Source organism: Euprymna scolopes, chromosome 32 (genome assembly GCF_053919585.1).
Source record: "Euprymna scolopes isolate OS-2025 chromosome 32, ASM5391958v1, whole genome shotgun sequence".
In the NCBI taxonomy this organism is placed as follows: Eukaryota; Metazoa; Mollusca; class Cephalopoda; order Sepiida; family Sepiolidae; genus Euprymna; species Euprymna scolopes.
This window is the reverse complement of record NC_136513.1, coordinates 95,784,288-95,808,298: the sequence shown is the minus strand read 5'-3', so window position 1 is coordinate 95,808,298 and position 24,011 is coordinate 95,784,288. Positions and strand designations below refer to the sequence as shown.

General features: G+C 34.3%; 1 protein-coding gene across 7 annotated transcripts in view; it reads right to left on the bottom strand.

Annotated features, from left to right (window-relative positions):
• Positions 1-23,760, bottom strand: part of LOC145256513 (sodium channel modifier 1-like) — a 61,304-nt gene extending 37,544 nt beyond the window's left edge. Inside the window, exons 1-2 of one of the 7 annotated variants that reach the window (XM_080115493.1) lie at positions 23,587-23,760; positions 947-1,046 (exon numbers count right to left, since the gene is read on the bottom strand). In XM_080115493.1, coding sequence (XP_079971619.1) covers positions 947-997 — 51 coding nt within the window. In that variant the 5' untranslated portion in view covers positions 998-1,046; positions 23,587-23,760. Of the gene's footprint in view, positions 1-946; positions 1,047-19,130; positions 19,491-22,310; positions 22,712-23,152; positions 23,317-23,338; positions 23,566-23,586 lie in introns of those variants that run through there. The other 6 variants (XM_080115492.1, XM_080115494.1, XM_080115495.1 and 3 more) reach the window with 6 other exon arrangements.
• Between the last annotated feature and the right edge of the window lie 251 nt (positions 23,761-24,011).

The window sequence follows — 24,011 nt, the reverse complement described above, 5'->3', positions numbered from 1 at the left end:
CTTGCTGCAGGTGTAGTCAGTTTTAGTTGTAATTTGTGCCCTAAATATATTAAAATATTCATAGTGTTTGGTTTACGTGATTTCTTTTATCAATCCACTTCTGGTAAATATTGGGTTGGTGCAAAAATAATGTTTTTTTATCAGATATATATACATCAAAAAACATTATTTTTGCACCAACCTAACATATATTTAACAACCAAAAAAGTAGCTAATATACAGGAAATAACTGTTACCAAAGGACAGAAAATTTAACAATCTATCATTGATAGCCCATCAAATGTAAAGTTTTGAGATTGTCTGGTCACATTAAGTGTTTCAATGTAGGTATTACATATTCGCTCAGAAATCTGCACAGATGTGGGTAGGGGAGTCTACCAGTGAATATGCGCCACTCAGCTCCCTCCCATCAAATGAAAACCTATGGGAGAAAACCTCCACGTGATACTGAGTTGTGTGTACCCTTACATTGCCCAAGCAATTCTAAAAATACCTACACACGTCAGTTTAGACACTAATGATCATTGGGTCATTTGGTGGCACCCGGGATAAGAATGTCACAGTAGGGCTATGAAGGCATAATACAAAAATGGCGATAAAAAAAGTGATGAATATGAATATAAACTAAGTGACCACCTTGGCCCAAGGACGTACAGCTTGGAGGACACTCAACTGTATTAGTGCATATGCTACAGAGAAACCGTACGACACCATAATAAGTTAATTTAACTTTCAATATTCTATTTAAAAAATATATATTTTTGGACAAAGGGATTAAAGTAAAACACTTGTTCAATCTTATATCCTTGAGAGGCTTTTGGCCTGAATAAATGGTAAAAAGAAGGACATAAGGTTTAAGTAGGATTTGGACTTATTATCTGAAAATCATATGGTTTAAAAAAAATTCCTAAATAATTTTTCTTGAAGTCTACAAATCAAGACTTACCCTTAAAAGACCAAGCAAACTTTTGTCGTCTCCATCTCGTTTGAAAGACATAATACTTAAACTTCAATGGTACTCTTTGTTTTAGCAATCAATCAGGTTTCTGTTTAATAAATAAAAAAAAGAAACAAGTTACAGATCACAAAAATAAAATATTGCTTTACTGATATTATTATAATAATAATAATAATAATAATAATAATAATAATAATAATAATGATAAGATTTTGCCATTCCAGCAGACCACAGAGTGAAGATCAAGGAGACAGAGAAGCAGAGATTCTGTCCAGAGAGCTCAAACGGATATGGAAGATGAAAAAAGTCAAGATAACACCAAGGACTCGGACAGACATATGCATGGACTTGGAGTCTATATTCGAAACACCCTCCCCCTAACTAGAGAAATAAAACTAGAATCAGAGGGCCAGGCCTTTATGTGCTTCAGACTAAATATGCAACACAATATTAGCTACTTGTATTTTCTCTACCGCTCTCCCTCAAACCAAGACTGTACCTTAATAAACAAAGTCTCAGACAGCATAGATATAGCACTCTCCCTCGATACTAGCGCACAAATACATGTATTTGGTGACTTCAATGTCCACCACTGTAACTGGCTAGGATTCTCAAATCACACAGACGTAGCTGGTAGCGCAACACATAGCTTCTCTATATCTCATTCCCTATCTCAATTGGTTACATTTCCGACACGTTTCCCAGACCAGCACGATCAACATGCCTCACTTCTAGATCTCTTTCTGACAACGGTTCCCAATGACTGTACAACAAATGCCCACAGCCCACTCGGGAATGCTGATCACGCTGTGATAATGGTAGAAATCAGCCTAAATTCTCGCCCTAAAACTGAAGACCCACTACTCAAAACAACGAGGTATTACAAAAAGGCTGATTGGGAAGCCATCAGGGAGCTCATCAGAGATGCCCCATGGCAAAATATCTTTACTCTTCCAGCGGAACAGTGTGCAAATGAGACAACTGAATGGTTCAAAACTGCTATTGAAGCACATGTTCCCGCATGGAAATACTATAGCAAGCCCCACTCCCCCCAGTGGTTTACTTCTGCTTGTGCAGCTGCCATTTGTCAAAGGCAGCATGCGTTCCGCAGATTCAACCGACATAAGTCCAGCTCAAATAAACAGAAGTTCATAGAGGCTAGAAATAATTGTAAGAGAGTGATAGACACAGCTAAGTCAGATTACTCTGAAACCACCAGAAAGCGCATCGAAGCACAGAAATTAGGAACCCGGGATTTTTGGAAAATCTACAACAGCGTAGTTAATAATGGACAGTCAATTATTCCCCCACTAACAAACAATCATGAGGTTGCTTACACGGCAACTGACAAGGCTAATCTGCTTGCCAGTCGGTTTGCCTCAAACTCCACACTGAGCTCGGTACACCACTCACTCCCTGATTTTCCTCTGCGAACAGACGCCACACTTGACGATTTGAAAATCACCCCTTCTCAGGTACATGCTATTATAAAAAACCTAGACACCTCAAAAGCATGTGGACCAGATCTCATCCCGGCTGTGCTATTAAAAAAATGCTCTGCCGAGGTTGCTCCAGTTCTGTCCAAACTTTACAATAAATGCCTTAACGAATCTTGTTTTCCCGACTGCTGGAAAACCGCCTCTGTGGTACCAGTCTTCAAGAATTCTGGTGAAAAAACTGACCCACTAAATTATCGCCCCATTAGCCTCCTCCCGCTTTTCGCCAAAATATTTGAGTCCTTAGTTAATCAAGTCCTTGTCCAGCACCTAACAGCTGCTAAACTCCTGACTGACAAACAATATGGATTCAGGCAAGCCCGTTCAACAGCAGATATCTTAACTGTAGTTTCTGAACGTATATACCGTTCATTGGATAAAACAGGGGAGGGTAGAGCAGTGGCCCTTGATATATCTAAGGCTTTTGACAGGGTATGGCACGATGGTCTTCTAAGGAAAATTAGATCATATGGAATCACTGGAAGAATTCATAATGTAATTAAATCCTTCTTAAGTAATAGAAAAATCAAAGTTGTCCTCGACGGACGTACATCCAAACAATATGACATAAATGTGGGAGTGCCTCAGGGGTCTATCCTTGGACCTCTATTGTTCCTGATATTCATAAACGACCTCCCTGATAATATTGTTTCGGAAATGGGTATATTTGCCGATGACACCACTCTCTATAACAGATATGAGGGGAAAACAAATGAACACATATCCAAGAAAATGGCAGAAACACTAGAGGATGACCTCCAATCCGTAGTGGAATGGGGACAAAAATGGATGGTCACATTCAATGCTGCTAAGACTAAGCTTGTTTCCTTCAATAACTACAAGAAACCTTCTCTACCACCAATAGCAATGGCCAAGAACACATTGCCTGAAAGTACTTCTTTTAAACTCCTCGGCCTAACGTTTACAGGGAATATGAACTGGAATAGATACATTGAGTGCATTGCCAAGGCTGCTGCAAGGAAGGTTGGCTCCCTCTACCGTGCTAGAAAACTACTTACGCCTGCCAGTATCCTATACCTCTATAAGGCAACCATTCGCCCATGTATGGAGTACTGTTGTCACATCTGGGCTGGTGCATCTGCTGCTTGTCTCTCGCTCCTGGACAGGGTTCAAAAAAGAGTCGCCAACCTGATAGGTCCTGAACTGTCATCTAGGCTTCAACCTCTGTCCCATCGACGAGATGTTGCATCCCTCTGCCTGTTCTACAAATACTTTAATGGTGAATGCTCTGACGAACTGCAAACACTTGTACCTCCCCGACGTAACTACCCCCGACAAACCCGACAAGCTACTAAGTCTCATCCCTTTACAGTGGAGATCCCTAGGTGCAAGAAAGCCTTTTACTCCAATAGTTTCTTCCCCAGAACTGCGGGTCTTTGGAACTCCCTTCCGGGATTCTGCTTTCCCAACTGCAATGATATGCAGAAGTTCAAGTGTAATGTTAACAAACATCTTTCTACTCTTCTCCCTTCATAATGACCCCGCTAATTAATTCCCTAATAGTAGCCCCCTGCTTCAAAGTGGCACTGTGCCTTGTTTGGGGTGAAAATTGAATAAAAAAAAAAATTAAAAAAACACCAATAATAGTAGAAGCACAAGAAACAATACTGAATACAGAATGGGAGAGATTAGAATCAGAGGGATGGTTGAGAAGATACAATGGCTAACAATAATGAAAAGAGTTGAAATATCAAGGAAAACCCTTGAGTGCAGAGACTAACACACATGAGCTACAGGTGCTGGACGAACATATAGAAACTGTTACAGAGGTAAAACACTAAGAAATACCACACGCAATCATGAAAACTGAAACTGTAGAATTGTAAGTTAACCCCATCCCTACACCTTCGCCTTCCCCCTTTTTTAAGTGTCACCATAAACCGGTGCTACACCAAATAAGTGAGAAAGGTTAAGGAGGATGGAAAGACTGAGGAGAGAAAGCACTAACCAGATCTCCACTGGATGAGTGCAAAGAGGACTGGAACATTGGGGAGGGTTATTACCACCCAAATCCCAGTGAATACTAATGGTCATTACCAACAAGAAATCAATGGTAAACAGCTGTTGCGATGATGCAAATTAATTTACAAAGGTTATTAAAAGAGGTGGAGAGTACTGGAAATCTGGAGAGACTTCTTATCACTCAAACTCCAAGGAACACCACAGGTTCTCAAAGAGAAATCTTTGATGCTGACCTGTGTGAAAACTCCAAGTGAGTGAGCAATAGTAATAACAATAATAATAGAATATTTTCTTAATCTGTTTTTTCACCCCAAACAAGGTGGAGTACCGCTAAGTCGTAAGGGGCTACTATTTTGTTTTTTTGTTTGTTCACTTTTATGTGATAGTTTGTTTTTTATATTAACTTTTATGTGATAGTTTGTTTTTTATATCAACTTTTATGTGATAGTTTGTTTTTTATATCAACTTTTATGTGATAGCTTGTTTTTTATATCAACTTTTATGTGATAGTTTGTTTTTTATATCAACTTTTATGTGATAGTTTGTTTTTTATATTCACTTTTATGTGATAGTTTGTTTTTTATATTCACTTTAATGTGATAGTTTATTTTTTATGTTAACTTTTATGTGATAGTTTGTTTTTTATATCAACTTTTATGTGATAGTTTGTTTTTTATATCAACTTTTATGTGATAGTTTGTTTTTTATATCAACTTTTATGTGATAGTTTGTTTTTTATATTCACTTTTATGTGATAGTTTGTTTTTTATATTCACTTTTATGTGATAGTTTGTTTTTTATATTTACTTTTATGTGATAGTTTGTTTTTTATATTCACTTTTATGTGATAGTTTGTTTTTTATATAAACTTTTATGTGATAGTTTGTTTTTTATATAAACTTTTACGTGATAGTTTGTTTTTTATATTCACTTTTATGTGATAGTTTGTTTTTTATATTCACTTTTATGTGATAGTTTGTTTTTTATATCAACTTTTATGTGATAGTTGTTTTTTATGTTAACTTTATGTGATAGTTTGTTTTATATTCACTTTTATGTGATAGTTTGTTTTTTATATTAACTTTTATGTGATAGTTTGTTTTTTATATTCACTTTTATGTGATAGTTTGTTTTTTATGTTCACTTTTATGTGATAGTTTGTTTTTTATATTCACTTTTATGTGATAGTTTGTTTTTTATATCAACTTTTATGTGATAGTTTGTTTTTTATATCAACTTTTATGTGATAGTTTGTTTTTTATATTCACTTTTATGTGATAGTTTGTTTTTTATATTCACTTTTATGTGATAGTTTGTTTTTTATATTCACTTTTATGTGATAGTTTGTTTTTTATATTCACTTTTATGTGATAGTTTGTTTTTTATATTCACTTTTATGTGATAGTTTGTTTTTTATGTTCACTTTTATGTGATAGTTTGTTTTTTATATTCACTTTTATGTGATAGTTTGTTTTTTATATAAACTTTTACGTGATAGTTTGTTTTTTATATTCACTTTTATGTGATAGTTTGTTTTTTATATTCACTTTTATGTGATAGTTTGTTTTTTATATCAACTTTTATGTGATAGTTTGTTTTTTATGTTAACTTTATGTGATAGTTTGTTTTATATTCACTTTTATGTGATAGTTTGTTTTTTATATTAACTTTTATGTGATAGTTTGTTTTTTATGTTCACTTTTATGTGATAGTTTGTTTTTTATGTTAACTTTTATGTGATAGTTTGTTTTTTATATTCACTTTTATGTGATAGTTTGTTTTTATATTCACTTTTATGTGATAGTTTGTTTTTTATGTTAACTTTTATGTGATAGTTTGTTTTTTATATTTACTTTTATGTGATAGTTTGTTTTTATATTCACTTTTATGTGATAGTTTGTTTTTTATGTTAACTTTTATGTGATAGTTTGTTTTTATATTCACTTTTATGTGATAGTTTGTTTTTATATTCACTTTTATGTGATAGTTTGTTTTTTATATTCACTTTTATGTGATAGTTGGTTTTTATATTCACTTTTATGTGATAGTTTGTTTTTATATTCACTTTTATGTGATAGTTTGTTTTTTATATTCACTTTTATGTGATAGTTTGTTTTTATATTCACTTTTATGTGATAGTTTGTTTTTATATTCACTTTTATGTGATAGTTTGTTTTTATATTCACTTTTATGTGATAGTTTGTTTTTATATTCACTTTTATGTGATAGTTTGTTTTTATATTCACTTTTATGTGATAGTTTGTTTTTTATATTCACTTTTATGTGATAGTTTGTTTTTATGTTAACTTTTATGTGATAGTTTGTTTTTTATGTTCACTTTTATGTGATAGTTTGTTTTTATATTAACTTTTATGTGATAGTTTGTTTTTTATATCAACTTTTATGTGATAGTTTGTTTTTTATGTTAACTTTATGTGATAGTTTGTTTTATATTCACTTTTATGTGATAGTTTGTTTTTTATATTAACTTTTATGTGATAGTTTGTTTTTTATGTTCACTTTTATGTGATAGTTTTTTTTTTATGTTAACTTTTATGTGATAGTTTCTTTTTTATATTTACTTTTATGTGATAGTTTGTTTTTATATTCACTTTTATGTGATAGTTTGTTTTTTATGTTAACTTTTATGTGATAGTTTGTTTTTTATATTCACTTTTATGTGATAGTTTGTTTTTATATTCACTTTTATGTGATAGTTTGTTTTTATATTCACTTTTATGTGATAGTTTGTTTTTTATGTTAACTTTTATGTGATAGTTTGTTTTTTATATTTACTTTTATGTGATAGTTTGTTTTTATATTCACTTTTATGTGATAGTTTGTTTTTATATTCACTTTTATGTGATAGTTTGTTTTTTATATTCACTTTTATGTGATAGTTTGTTTTTATATTCACTTTTATGTGATAGTTTGTTTTTATATTCACTTTTATGTGATAGTTTGTTTTTTATGTTCACTTTTATGTGATAGTTTGTTTTTTATGTTCACTTTTATGTGATAGTTTGTTTTTATATTCACTTTTACAGAAACAAATTTCATTATTACATTCCTTTTCCATATACAGATATGTAAGCTAAACAATTGCAATTCCTTATTTCAATAACATTCTGTATTTATTTTAACTTATGATTGGAATTTTCAATTCCAAATCTAGCTTCGCAAGTTCGAATCCTTGACTATCCTATTTCATATTTACATTTAACTAATTCCCTATTTTTTTTTACTTACATGAAAAGGGGACAGCCCTTTTATCATTTAACAAATAAACAAACAAAAAAAAACGAAACAAATAAACAAAGACAAAACGAACATGTTTTTCTAATGTAAAAAAAAACAAACAAATCAATTTACTCATTTAAAAAATATTTGGTATTTTTTACGAAACCCAGTGTGGATTACCTCCTAAAAGAAATCAAACTCTACCTTTTTTAGGCTAATACAATTAGCGGCCTTTAAATCTATAGAATTTTAAAACTCAAATGACCTTGTAACAAGTGATGTAACCCACTTTCCGGTTTACGACATCCGGTTGCGCATGCGCGCATAAACATTAACGTTTAGACAATTGGACAGAGTTATCCCCCTTACACTATTAATAACCATGGAACTAATGCTCATAAAGCATGTTGGATGACATGCGTCACGTTGCCAAACTTGACCCCGAGTTCAGTAACCTATTTTTCAAATAACTTCTTTACAAAATATGTTTACAATTTCAATTGACGATTAAATTCCTTATTTTAATTTTCACAGAAACAAATTTCATTATTGCATTCCTTTTCCATATACAGATATGTAAGCTAAACAATTGCAATTCCTTATTTCAATAACATTCTGTATTTATTTTAACTTATGATTGGAATTTTCAATTCCAAATCTAGCTTCACAAGTTCGAATCCTTGACTATCCTATTTCATATTTACATTTAACTAATTCCCTATTTTTTTTTTACTTACATGAAAAGGGTACAGCCCTTATTATGTAACAGGACCAAATTTGCGGCGATACTATGTAGGGAGCAATTACACTTGAAATTCTGCATGTCTGGTAAGCAAGGGTCTGGGAATTAATTCCAAAGTCTGGCAATTCGAGAGAAGGAACTATTTGAGTAGAAGGCTTTACAGCATAGGGATGGATTTGCTGCAGGTCGGGTTTGTCGGGGATATTTACGTTGAGGGGGGGGTACTCGTGCTGTTAGTTTGTCCAATTTGATTTGATTTTCGTGACAAATTCTTATATAGAGATAGTCTCAAATGTTCCAGCCTGTTTGCTGTATCACTACGTGCGTGGAAACGTAACATAATTCCTTTGTTCCATATGCGCAGGTGGTCAAATCACAACGTTGTGTGCTTACATGTTTTGATACTCGTGGGCGTTATATTAACTGAAACGGTGTGAGAGTTAAAAATATGTATGTTTGACGTAAACTCTTCCACCAATGAACTTATTATAAATTATGGGATATATATTCTAAGCAATTCAGTGAGTACTGTGAGCACATTATTATTATTATTATTATTATTATTATTATTATTAGCAGTTCAGCCCGGCTTTGCTCAGGCCCTATGTACCGTTCATAACTGTCAGATTTCAAATGTTTAGACCAAACATTATCTGAGTAATTTTGTAGAGACCGCAGAAGTTTTAACTTTGACCCTAATTTTGACCTCTTAACATTTATTATTTTGGTCTCAAATCAAAATAAAAAGTTTTACCCTTGTCCAAGTTACTTACATTTAAAATTTCAAGTGTTTAGACCCAAAATTAGCAGTGAAATTTGGTAGAATCTGCAAAGGTCACTCTTTCAAGTTTGACCTTTTGGCAACCAAATTTTCGCCCCAAAACTGATTAAAATGCTTACCACATGTCTGAATACCCGTTATGTATAAATTTCAAATGTTTAGACCAAAAATTAACTGAGTAGTCTGCTAGACACCGCAAAAGTCAAATCTTTTGAACTTTGACCTCTTGGAAACTCAAATTTTCGACCCAAACATATTTTAAAAGCTTGCCCTATCCCTGAATACCCTTTATGTAAAATTTCAAATGTTTAGACCAGAAATTGGCTGAGTAATTTGGTAGAGACAGCAGAGGTCAATTTTTTTTTAACTTTGACCCGAATTTTGACCCCCATAACATTTATTTTTGGAGGCTCAAATCAAATTAAAAAGTTTGATCCATGTCCAAGTGACCTACATTTAAAATTTCAAGTGTTTAGACCCAAAATTGGCGGAGGAGTTTGGAAGAGTTTTCAAAGGTTAAATCGTTGAACTTTGACCTCTTGACAGCCAAATTTCTGGCTCAATACCGATTAAAAAGATTTTCCTAAATCTCAATAACCCTAATGTCAAATTTCGAGTCTGTAGACTGAAAAAAGACAGAGTTATTTGGTAGTGAAATGTAAACAGACAGACACCCACAGACATTTTCACTTTTACACATATAGATATATAGATTTTTTGTAAACATCAACTGTACCCCCAAAAAATATTAAAATTAAACTCTAATCTTTACTATTACATAAAAGAAACTTTTTTTTATTTGTGTGTGTGTGTGTGTGTGTGTGTGTGTGTGTGTGTGTGTGTGTGTGTGTGTGTGTGTGTGTGTGTGTGTGCGTGTGTGAGTGTGAGTGAGTGAGTGTATTCCATATGAACTCAAAAACAGCTGGACCGATTTTTATAAAATTTCACGCAAAGGTACTTTATGTGCCTGGCAGTGTTCTTAGATAGGTTTTGTATCGGAATGTCTTCGATAAGTATTGATAATCGAAATAATCTGATGAAAGAAGGAACAGGCGATTTTGACCAAAGTGAACACCTTACACAACCTAACATCACAAGCAGAAAGGCAACAATGCTTTTTAATATAACATATTGGTTCTGTGATGAGTATGTACATCATAAAGATTTTTCTGTAGATTTTACTGATTTGAATACTAAACTGTATTCATTATAAGACTGATTTCTTATCTAGATATTTCGAATGGAGTTGTCTCCTGCTTATATATTTCATTTGGCCGATAAAAACATTATGACTCACTCAATCATAAAATTTGATTTTCTCAGTTAAAAAAACAACACTACTTGATCAATTTACGTAATTTTGGGGATATGACATCTTTTTCTCGTGACGAGTACGTATATCATAAAGATTTTTCTGTATTTTGTTATTTTTTAAATGTGTAATTCTAAACAAGCACCTTAAATTATTTAAACTTTACTACACACTGTTACAGAACTCTCTTTCTGCTGACTGTTTTCCTCCTATCGTTTTGGTATTTTCAAGACTAAATTCGATAAGCATCTCCTGTCTTTGCAATAATCAAATTTCCTCAATTTTAACTTCTTACATCAAGTGCCTTCATGCCTTGTCTGGAGTGATTTCCATAAAAAGCAAAACAGAAAATATTATTCTAATGCTGTTCAGAGTATGTGATTCACTTTGCCAAATTATTGTATACATGCTATGTACGAGGTGCCTTCAATAAGTTTCCAGACTTTTTTTTGTACAAGCATTTAAAATTGTCATAAACTCTTGAAAATTCAGTACGTTATTGCTATCTTATGAGATGACTGACCAATTTTTATGATTACAGGTTCAAATAAACAGCCTACTAAAGCCTGATGGTCACAGACGGTGAATTTCCAAACTGCAATCTGTACGAGAGGACACTTTAGAAGAACGATATGCAATAAAATTGTTTTAAACTTGAAAAAACGCCACAGAAACGTCTGGAATGCTTCAGACTGCTTTTGGACCAAGTGTGCTCAGAGAAGATCAGACTATTTGACCAAGACAGATATCAAGACAGTTCTTCATCCTCCCTATAGTCTAGACCTTGTTTTTTATGTTCACTTTTATGTGATAGTTTTTTTTTATGTTCACTTTTTATTATGTAATTGGTGTTATTTTAGTAGAAGGTACCAAATATGTGTATATGTTATATACTGGTGTTATTTAATAGATGACATATATTCTGTATTGTTGTTGTTGTTGTTCGTTTTAGGACGTCTTAGTGTGATATCTAGAGACAGTCTTAGGAGAGTCTTAGTGAGAGATTAGAGTCTTAGGAGTGTTCATGTGTTGCTCCCTGTGACTTTTGGTTATTTCCTAAGCTCAAGGAAAACCTTAAAGGCTGTCATTATGAGACAATTGAGGAGATGAAAAAAAGCTGTGATGAGAGTCATTGACATGCTCATACCAGAGGACTACCGTGGTTCCAGAAGTTGTTGGAATGGTACAACAAGTGCATTGCAGCCGGAGGAGATTACTTTGAAGGGCACTAGAGTTTCATGTGTGTACTATCAATAAAAGTGCCCATACAAAAAAAATCTGGAAACTTATTGAAGGCACCTCATATGTTCATTGCTGCAAACCAACTATAAGGTGGTTGCCAGAAAAGCAAGAAATTTGTCAGTATTTTTACAAAGAATAACTTTTATAAAGTTTTTCAAATCTAATATTAAAAAGATGCCTGAAAGCAAAGAAGAGAATCCAAACAATAAAATTCACAATCTCAAATTTCTCGTTTTTCTAGCAACCACCATCTTTCAGAATGTTATGGGTTTCACGATCCATGTGGACTTATGGCTTCTTCTCTATTCTCTGCCCTTACCTAAAAGGTGTTTTTAGAGGCAACGAACTTTAAGATAAAATAAATCACAGGAAAATATTTTTATCATACAAGCTAGCAGGGATACCCAATGTTGTCTGGGATTTAATGAGAATCAACAAACTTTCCACTCTACCATACCTTTTTTGTGATTGAAATCAATGAAATCACCCATGTTTTTAATCAAATCAATTGATTGCCTAATCTTGTTAAGGGCACCCTACTCCCACAATGCACTATGAGAAAGATTCACATGCCTCCATGCAGTGACTTAGTCTGCAATACATTCTAGTCTACATTGCACTGTAGAGAATCTACTGTTGATTTTATAAAATTACTAGCATGGGTTCCTGACGTTGCCCGGGTGTTTGGAGGCGTGTGTTGAGCAAAAAAAAAAAAAAAGTGGTAGTAGGAAGGCAGGCTCAAACTTGTACTGTGAAGGAGGAAAAGAACAGGAAAAAAAAACTGTCTTTGCTGTTATGACCACCAGCAAACCGGAAGTAACGTAGGTTTAAATTAAGGCTAGACAATCGAAAAGAGAGGATGACTTTTGAAAATATCGGCGAAAAAAGTGACCCCCCCCCCTGTAGAAAAGTGCCAAGTTGAGGGGGAAAAAAATTAATGTTTTTAGCCAATTTTTCGGTATTTGTCGTCTGAATGGTCAAGCTTTAAAACAATACCGATCTTGTGAAAATCTGTCACCTCTGTCAAAAGTTTTAGGCAGACATGCAAACATACATACATATATACATTTATATATTGGTAGCTCAAATTTTCGGCCCGAACCGATTAAAAAGCTTGCCCTATTTCTGAATACTCTTTATGTAAAATTTCAAATGTTTAGACCAGAAATTGTCTGAGTAATTTGGTAGAGACAGCAGATGTCAAATTTTTTCTATCTTTGACCCCTATTATGACCCCTTAACATTTGTTTTGGGCTCAAATCAAGTTATTAAGTTAGATCCATGTCCAAAGAACTTATATCTAAACTTTCAATTGTTTATACCCAAAATTGGCAGAGGAGTTTGGTAGAGTTCTCAAAAGTCAAATCGTTGAACTTTGACCCTTTAACAGCCAAATCTCTGGCCGAAAACTGATTACAAAGATTTTCCCAAATCTCAATACCCTGTATATCGAGTCTTTTATTATTTGAAGATGTACATGTGATCGATTCTCATTTACAATTGTGAATGTTGGACAGTAACAAAGGCGGCTGAAAGTCAGCTGGAAGCAGCAAAGGAGAATTCTATGAATATCATGGCCAGAAAGGAAGACAAACAAGAGAAGTCATGCATAAAGATCACTACTCAATACCGTCCACGCCAGATAGTTAAAGTTCTTCGGCCATTTAATGGCTTGACAAAAAAAAAAAAAAGCTTGATGTTAGGAAAAAAAAAATAAATAAAATTGCCGTAAAAAAAAGAAGAGGAAGACAACAAACAAAGTTCACTGACAGTCTCAGCAAGGTCACTGGAAACACGACTATAGATCTAATCAGAAAGACCAAATACAAAGAGTACTGGAGTGCCATGATCATCAATGTCTGCAATAACAGACCTGATACATCAGGACTCTACATTGCGAGTGAAACAGTCGTATTTGCGAGTGATTTTTCAAAATGGCGATTAGAAATAATGAAATGCTTATCTTTTGGCGATTGCATTTCTTTCACTGACAATTTTTCAAAGCTCACTACTGAGTGAAAAATATCTTTTCAACTTTTTTTTTTATATTAAAATAAAAAAAGAATTAAATTATTTAAACAATAAAAGTTTAATAGAACAATATACACTTTTTTTTTTTAACGAAGGCCGTTTAGAAAAAATCATCTGAGGAAATCAGAATGTTTATACCTTCAAGTCTCAACATAAAATTTGTTGTATATTTAGAATTACACTTATTTAAAAAAAATATACAGAAAAATCTTTATGATGTACATACTCGTCACAGAACGAAGACGTCACATTCTAAAAATCATTTGGGTTTGGCTAGTAACTTTTCTATTTGACGAGTAAACGAAAATATTTAAGTTGTCAAAGGTCAACTAAAGATAAATTTGTCCGTAGAGCCCTGTTATAAATTGCATGGTTTTTCTCCTTTTTTTAAAAATAATTTTTAATAAATTCCTCATGAATGGCAATGATTCGTCCCTACTTGGAATACGAGTCCTAGTGTTCCCCAGAGTTAGCTGGGTGTTCTCTGACTCTCTTCAGCGTCTATAGCATCTTACCATCAGATATATACATATTCCCTGCAGCGATTCTGTTCCTTTTAGAATATATGATGTGCTTAGATTAGATCTGCTGTCTACTTGTCGGAATGTAATGGTTTCTTTTGTTGCCTACTGGTTATTTCATGGTTTTTGCCTCATCGTAATGCTTAAATGCCACCCTGTGCTATGGCTGAACAGACCAAACCTGCGACGATATACATTCACATTAGACCTTCTGCATAATCACACCAATGTTTGCTTAAAGATGTACTAGCAATCTCTTTTTGGACTATGTTCTTTTGTTTTTTTTCTTTTCCTCTTTTTACATAGGCATCACCACTTATCAAGGCCAAGAGGCCACTCGAGGATAAAGGTTAAAGCGTGTACAGTAGAAATTGGACAATATAGTAATCGTTAGTAATGGAAATTCGGTAAATTTGTTAACTTATATGGAACGGCTCATCCAAAACTTGTTTACGTTAGACTTGAAGACAACCATATTGTAGTCAGCTGGAAAGCAGGAAAACGGAAGACAATTCCATACGCGTGCAGTTCTAAGAAAGAAGCTTTGCTCATGGAATCTACGTTTAGGTTTAGGCCCAGATAAAGAGTGGGGGAAATTAGTGATAGTATTTTCTGCTAGACGGGTGTTTCTTGTGAAAGTTTGGCAAGGGGGAGGACATAGATTGGAGCTCAGCCGAGCACTTGCCATCAAAATAACAATACAATTTGAAGTGCTGCCTCAGAATTATATGAATAAACATGTATCCCTGTCACATTTTCAAAGTTTTGTATTGGTTATGATATTCCTAAGTTTTATGCATTCCATAATTAGCTAAGTAGACTCTGTCTACTGCTAACAGTTTTATGACCATGGCTTAAATTATGCCATTTATAAGTCTTTATTTAAGACACATTTCGGTCTAAACCTGGATCTTGTATCTGTGAATTTAGTCAATTCGTGAATAATACATTGTCGGTTTTTACTCAATGCAAACACTTATCTGAACTTTTCCATCATTTTGTCCATTTTTAATTCCGTATCGAAGCACGACTAACTCTAGGCAGATTGCACCATCTTCCTCTGAAAGAGGAAGTTTCATAGGAGTATGAAATTCATAAGCAAGCCGAATTGTAAGCAGGTACTCGTATATATAATTATGAACTGAATTTCTGTAAATGTCCGTTCGTGTTTGCCCGGTACATGACATAAACCGTCAAAATATGCTGAGTGCCGCCGAGCAAATCTTAAAAACAATACGAAACAGAAAATAACCGTTGGATACGAATTACAATTTTTTTAAAAAATGGCAAAACAATAAAATCAAATATAATAACAATCTACCATAAGTTTTATGAATCAGTATTGTTTTCTTTTTGTAAACAAGTAGAAACGTTTTTTTCTTTCGCATGATTAAAAACTGAATTGTTTTTAGGAGGCAGGTAGAGTTAGTTTTTCCAATTGGTAACGGTATGTTCCGTGCCCACCCCACATTCTCTTCTTCAGAATTTTTTGAAGCCAAGTCCTGCACCTAAATTTCAGGTGCTATCAGTTTATTTCGTTGACAGTACTCTACGACTTGCTCAGACATCTGTAGTAACTTGTCCAGCATAGTTAGATTAATTGCTGGGTGCTGCGCCATAATTTAAAATTAATAACTAAAAAAGTTTTTTCTACTTTTCTTCCAATTTACAAAAAGCCGTCTGCTTGACTTCTTATATGCTATGATTGGCTGATTAACTTGACTAGTGCTTTGCCTAAGTTTCCAGTCCAGCCCTACTGAATATTCGCGATGTATATACCTGTGGCGATATACATATGGGCACTAGCATGTTCAGGATTGCAGAACACAATGCAAAAGGACTATAACGGCGTTAAGTTTTTGCAGCTCTTGCATGGAGGTGTCGATGTCCTCCTACATAAAGTACTAACCAGGCTTAACTTTGGTGATCTAACGTGATTATGTCAAAGATGGAATAATGTCTACCTGTGTGATACAGTGTTTCTTTTTACATTTTCAACATCAAAATCAAAAGTCATGCAAAATTGCCTTTGTTTTTTTTTCACTAAAAAGTTTTTTTCGGATTTTTCTCACATTGTTGTGATCCAGTTAGGATCCAAAGAACACAACTCGGTAAAGGGTTCATCGTTATCCACACCAGTAAAATCTCTTTCGCAGTAAAGAGAGGGGGGGGGGGGTAAATGATGGTCCTCATCTTCTATAATATAAAAGGCAAAATGTGTGTGTGTGTGTTTGTATGTCTGCCAAATCTTTCAAAATACGCGATGGATTCTCACGAGATCGGTATCGTTTTGAAACTTGACATCTCGGACGATAAATATCGAAAAATTGGCCAAAAATAATTCCTTCACCCCCAACTCACCTGTTTTTTTTTTACAAGGAGGGGTCACTTTTTTCGACATTTTTGCAAGTCATCATCTCCGTTGGATTGACTACACTTAATTTCAATGCTCTTAACTTCCGGTTTCGCCATGGACGCATCAGCTAAGACGTTACTGTTTTTTTCCTCCTTCATGTTACGGGCTCGAGCCTGCCTGCCTACTACCACTTTTTTTTTTTTTTGCTCAGCACACACCTCCAAACACCCGGGCTAACTTTTATTGTTTTGACCCCCCCCCCCACCACCATCAATTTTTTTTTTTTTTTTTTGAGTTCCTTACTACACCAACTCCACACACCCAGGTAATGCCAGGGACTCCTGCTGGTGGGGGTCTCCGCTATTGCCCGGGTGTGGAGAGGTTAGGGAGGGAGGGGGTAGATCAAAGCAGTAGTGGAGAGAGGTGTTAAAAAAATGTTGTAGTAGCGGGGGTTGTGGAGAGGTTGGGGAGGGGGAACCAAAACAGTAGGTAGCCTGTGGTAGTAGGCAGGCAGGATCGAACCTGTAACGCAAATAGGAAAAGAAGGTGAAAAAAAAACATAGCGTTTTAGTGGGAGTACCCAGCGTCTTGTGATATGGCTTTTCTCTTTGCGAAGGGAGTATGTCAACACGACAGTCCAGGCATCTTTTTGCAGGTCAAAGTGTTCTTCTTTGAGGGCGCTGGCTTTTCAAATCCTACTTTCTATATCATCTTAACGTCTAGCGGGGTTACCCGACGTTGCCCTGATGTGTTGAGGTGGTGTAGTAAGGAATCCCGAAAATAAATTGGCAGTAGCAGGCGGGGGGTATCAAAACAACAGTAGGCATCCTGGGTCGAGATGTGTTATTAAAAAGAGAAAAAAAAGTGGTAGTAGGTAGGGTCGAACCCATAACGCGAAGGAAGAAAAAAAACGTAACGTCTTAGCCGAAGTTAAGAGCGTTGAAATTAAGCGTTGTCAATCCAACAGAGACGATGACTTGTAAAAATGTTGACGAAAAAAGCAACCCCTCCTTGGAAAAAACAGGCGAGTTGAGGGTGAAGGAATTAATACCTTTGGCCAATTTTTCAATGTTTGTCATCCAAAATGTCAAACTTCAAAACGATGCTGATCTCGTGAGGATCCGTCACGTGTGTCAGAAGTTTTTTCGCAGACATAAAAACACGCACACACACATTTTATCTTGCAACTTCCGGTTTTGCCATGGACACATCAGCTAAGCTGTTACACTTTTTTTTCACTTTCTTTTCCTCCTTGCGTTATGGGTTCAAGCTTGCCTGCCTGCCTACTACCACTTTTTTTAACACCTCTCTCCACCCGGATTACCTACTGTTGTAACTCCCCCCTCTCTCCGCTACTACCACTTTTTTAAAACCTCCCAGGATTCTTTACTACACCACCTCCACACACCCGGGCATCGCCAGGTAACCCCGCTAGTCTACATGAAAACTATTATTAAAAATGAGTTAAAGTAGTTTGCTTGAAGCATTGCTTAATGTGTATATAAAAAGAAATTTAAGTTTATAGAAGGCAGAACAATGCAAAGGTATGACGGATAGACTCAAACTGACACAACATAAGATATAATGGTGGAACCAGCTATACAGTTTTACTTTTTTTTATCCAATTCTTGTGTATATGCATAATCATATATATATAAAAATATCTGGTTGATATTACTTTATAAATATTAACTCTTTAATATTTATTACTTACTTAATATTATTATTTACTTTAGTTTTGTTTGGGTTTTGTTTTACGGCATATCAACCCTTTTCGGGTTATTTAATGCAGAGTCCAAAGATTTTGAAGAAAATTTTTTAATAGAATATATTTGTTGTTTTCAAGTGGGTTTCTATTTAACCCATAGTTAGGACCCTAACAGGTACTACCACTCTAGGTCAGAGTGGACTGGGAGCAATGGGAATTAAAGAGTGGCTCCACACTCTTCAAAGTCCGCAAGCTGGGGCCTCACCACTGGATATAGTTTAAGGTCATATCCAGGAACTACTTTAGTTTTGCCATCTTGGATCATTTTGGTAAACTTAACTGTAATTCTTATTTCATTTTATATATATATATATATATATATATATATATATATATACTAGCAAAAGTACCCGTCGTTGACTGGGTTCAAAAACAGCCTACAGAAAATGGACTCTGATTTATGAAAGTATGATAGGTTATGAAAAGGAAGGGTTGTAAATTTGGGTTGAATTTGGGGGTATCAAAACTAAAGCAGAATATGATGAAAGTAAAAATAAAATAGATATACCCCATAATTTATTATACGATACCTGTTCACACTGAAACACTTATCTCAATATTCTGTGGATCTATATTAAAAAACCTTGTTAAACTTTGTGACATATTTCCATTCTATGGAGGTCAGGCGCGAACGAACACCCCATCATTTTATTATACCATATTTCTCCAAACTGAAACATAATTATCAAAGTATACTTACACAGATAGATATGAAAAGTCTTTATTAAAGTTTGTGCTTATTTCCATTCTATGGAGGCCAGGAGCGAACGCAGACCCCACAATTTTATTATACCATCCCTATTTAAGTTAAAACATACTTATCAAAGTATTCTTATGTACATCAATATCAAAAACACTTGTAAACGTTTTTTTTTAATTTTTAAATTTTTTATTTCCATACTTTGTGGACCAGGCGCGAATGCAGACCCCACAATTTTAATGAACCACTGTTCTGCCAGATCAAACATACCCATTCCTGTGACTCGATACATCTTCTATCATTATATGTAATCAGTTTTTTAAAATAGTCAACCATATAGGAGCCTATTCGTGACCAGACACACACACAGACATTCAGCTTTATATATATATATATATATATATATATATATATATATATATATATATTTTTTTTTTATTTTTTTATGTAATATTTTATTTATTTATTTATTTATTTTTACATGTTGGATGTTCTTACTTGCATTAAAACCTGCCACGCATGCTTGAAAATCAAACACACGCCTAACAAAGGGAAGACATCTTGAACTATAGCACCACCTGACGCAAGTAAGAACATCATATATATGAAATATATATTATTAATAAATTTAAAGTATTTTGATTTTCTTTTTTTCACATACTCTTTGTTATATGCTCTTTGAACATTATCTAATTAGAAACTTTGGGTCAGGAAATAGATGATCATTTTATGTTACATTTATATTCACAACTGGTCCTTCATTCTAAATTCTAAAATGATTGGGGTTTTTTATTTTGCTTTACCGTCAAGATTTTCAGAGCAGTTACATGTAATTAATATAGGGTCCTGCGCGAGCCTTTTCTAGTCTCACACAAAAACACACGTTCACATTTCAAGCTATATTACTTGTCATATACATATGCGCACACAAACATACGTGCCCACATCCACACACGTACATATATTCACGTTCGCGTATATACACTCACATTCACGTGTATACACACACACACGCTAACGTACGCACATATACATGCACACATGGACAACGTCACTTCCTCTTTCAAAGGAAATCCACGCATGCGCAAAAGACCACCGGAAACACCTATAAAAAGAAGAGACAAGCTGTTTCCAGCTTTTTCAGACCAGCCTCCTAGCTGGACGGTCTACAGACCGACAGCGTGCCTTTTCGGCATGTGCGCACACACGCATGCCTCACGCCATTTGCTACTATGTGGGACAAAAAGCTATCAGACCGTACGTACACTTTATACGCTTTCTCTCTCCATGAACTGGAATGACATTCTCACTCTTTCTGTCTCTATCTACTGCTTGTGCCAGAGAAAACCACCGTGTAGCTGACGACTAACATGGCGCACAGTTTAACCTCTATCCTTTTCTTTGTCTACACGTTGGACTATCATTCCAATTTTCCACTACATCACTCACTTCTCTTCCAACGCGCGAACAAACGATAGTGACCCGAACGTGAGATGGACACACATTTCCTTTTTCCTTCTATACTACCAATCCCGCAACAAACGATGGTTACACCCACGCGGACATGAACACGTGTTATATCTAAAACATTCATTCTTTCAACAGTAAATAAATTACACGTTTATCTTATCCATCAATTGAGTTTTTGTTTCCTTCAATTCCATTCGTTTCATTATTTTCTTTTGTAACGGGATTAGGATTTATATGTCCTGGTCCTCTACAGCCCTCATAGATAAATTTACCCTCTGAAAGCAGATGTCAACTATTTTTAAGAAATAACCTAAGAAGCAAATTACAACTTTTTTTTTTTACATGCTTTCCCTTAATCCTATCAATGACCTTCTTTCAGGTGAAGCTTTTCAAATTTGGGAATCTTTGTTAAAAAAAAAGGGTCAATTTTTACGACGTGCCCCCCCCCGCATATTATAAACACCCCCACCTCTCTATGTTAAGAACGGCTTTTGGAATAAATACTCCCCAACCTAGAAAGCCGTTCTTAACATTGGGAGGTTGAGTTGTGTTTATTCCGAAAACCGTTCTTAACATGGAGTGGTTGTGGGTGTTATTACTACGCTGAAGCAGGTCGTAAAAATTTACCCCCCCCCTCCAACGTAGTTTCTTGGTGAAGCCGTCGTTTATGCTACAGCGCACATGCGGGTAGCGTAAACGGAAGCTGCAAAATGGTGGAAAGTAGTTTGTGGGTTCAGGGGGTTAATACCATGCAAACGGTAAATTTTCTCCAAGTTTGACTATCAGATTCGTTGCCAGTGACCTCAACTACTTTAAAATGACTACTTTTACAAGTATGCTGAAAACGAATATCGCATAAATTTTCCGCAAATAAGTAGTTTTTCGGATATTAAGCAATGTAATTTTTTATGTTTACGATTGTCAGGTGAAAGTACACAATAGTTATAAAACGTCCATCCTTCTCATGTTAAGAATAAGTAGTAATAACATTTCATATTTTTTTACCAAAGTATCCAGTGTAGTATAAACACCCCCCCAACCTCCCCATGTTAAGAACAGCTTTCGGAAATAAACACATCCAACCTTGGAAGCCGTAAAATAAATACCCATTATCTTTCAGCACGGTCTGTATTCCGGGACAATAAATGTATAAAACAATTATTGCGCTACTCGGCAATCGGCATATATATGAGTCATTTTGGATTATTGTTACGATTTATCATTTTCTTGCTGATAGATTTTATCAACCATCACATAACTCTCAAATTTCATTAAATGTACTAAAATTGTTATTAAACACGATGATAAAATATAAATAGAAAGCATGAAAATACTATGGGGGAGAAAAACAACAAATTAAAATCAAAAGTGCTGAAAAAAAAAAAAAATTGGCTGCCATATTGTAAATTATTTTTAGGTTAGATCACGTTGTTACAAACAAAATCTCGTTTGAAATATTTTTAATCAATTTATTTTTAAATTAGTTAAAATCATGAAAAATTGAATTTCTATAGCTAAAATGTAAATTTTATCCATTTTAATATTAAAATAAAATAATTTTTTAAAAAATACGTGAAAAATAAAATAGCCTCGTTGACAAAGTTTACAAATCTGCACAATTAGTTATTTAAAAATTATTTCACATGATTTCTATTTTTTGTTTTTTAAAAAATAATTAAACTCTGAAAGAGAAGATAATCTAAAAGGTACTTCTGTGGTTTAAAGCCTGTTTTTCTGCGAGTCTCGCTCGGCAACGCCCGCAGGGACGACGGAAACCGCCGGATTATACCGAGCGAACGGAAGTCAATAAAAAAATAAAAATAAAAAAACGAATAAAACAATATTTAATTTTACTGTTTTATTTATTTTTTATGGGAATTGTGTTTTTTTTTGGGGGGGGGGTAACTAAAAGTTTTGTTTCTTTGAATTAGTAAACAAATATATTTTTTATTTTGTTTATGTATAGAAAGTAATTTCGGTATTTTTTGTGTATAGAAAGTAATTTCGGTACTTTCTTTCGACCTACCCTAGCCGGCCCCCAGCCCAGTATAAACGCCTCCAAAACCACCCCATGTTAAGGACGGCTTTCGGAATAAACACCCCCAACCTCCCCATATTTAGAACGGCTTTCGGAATAAACACCCCAACCTCTTCATGTTAAAAACGGCTTTCGAGGTTGGGGTGTTTATTCGGAAAGCCGTTCTTAACATGGAGAGGTTGTGGGGGTGTTTATACTGGAATTATTCATATTCCTTCCTTGTTACAAGACTTGAATAAGCACAATAATACTCTGCCCTTCCTTTTTTTTTTTTTTCTTTTCCTTTTAAAACTCTTTCCTTCCCTTTCTTTTCTTTTTCTTACTTTTTTGCTCACTCGGTATAATCCGGTGGTTTCCGTCGTTCGCCGGGCGTTGCCGAGCGAGACTGACGGAAAAAAACGGGCTTTAAACTGCAGAAGTACCATTTAAATTTCCACCAAATATGAAAAAGGATTTTCTTTTATAAAAAAAAAAAAAAAAAATGAATCCATGTTAAATTAAACAAGTCAATTACCACGAGGTGAATTTGTCAGAATAGCAGTAAATAATATTTCCACAACTTCCTTTTTTCTTGTTTGTTAAAAAAAATATTAATATTTTTTTTAACTAAGCAATTTTTTTATATTCAAATTTTGTTTTTAAATATCCACATTTTTTTTTTAATTCACATTTCTGTTTTTAAATATTCATATTTATTTACCCTTTTAAAAAATCCATTCCATTTTTATCCTTGTTTTTTCCACTCCAGCCTTGACATTTTCGAAGTTTTAAAACATAAATAAATCAGGCTGGAATGAAGTTAGAATAGTACCGCAGAAAAAAATCATCCTGAAAAAGGAAGACCCAGTTTCACAAGAAGAGACTCAATCTCTTGAAAGTGTACGAGAAAATGGAAAAATTGTTTATGGAAAGAAAAAAAAGGATTAAAAATAAAACAAAACAAAAAACCTTTGCTTTTCATCCGGGCTTTCATAGTAACACCTTGATGACCTTTCACGATAGATTTCGTTTTCTACGGATGTACATACGCACATAAATTTATCACGGGACAGCATTTTTTCAAAAGAAAAGTGTTTAAATTTTGGTCAGCACCAACGTACAAACGCACGCAACTCAAATTCTCTTACACACACACACACACACACACACACACATTCACATACATCCACACACACAGGGTATTGGCGACAAATTTAATTTATTTTGGAGAGGAAAGATAAGCATAAAATCTTGTTGCGTGTGTGTGTGTGTGTGTGTGTGTGTGTGTATTTTATTTCATGGAAATCGCTCCAGACAAGGCATGAAGCCACTTGATGTAAGGAGTTAATAAGAACGAAAAATGAGGATATGCATATTAGTCTTGAAAAATAAAG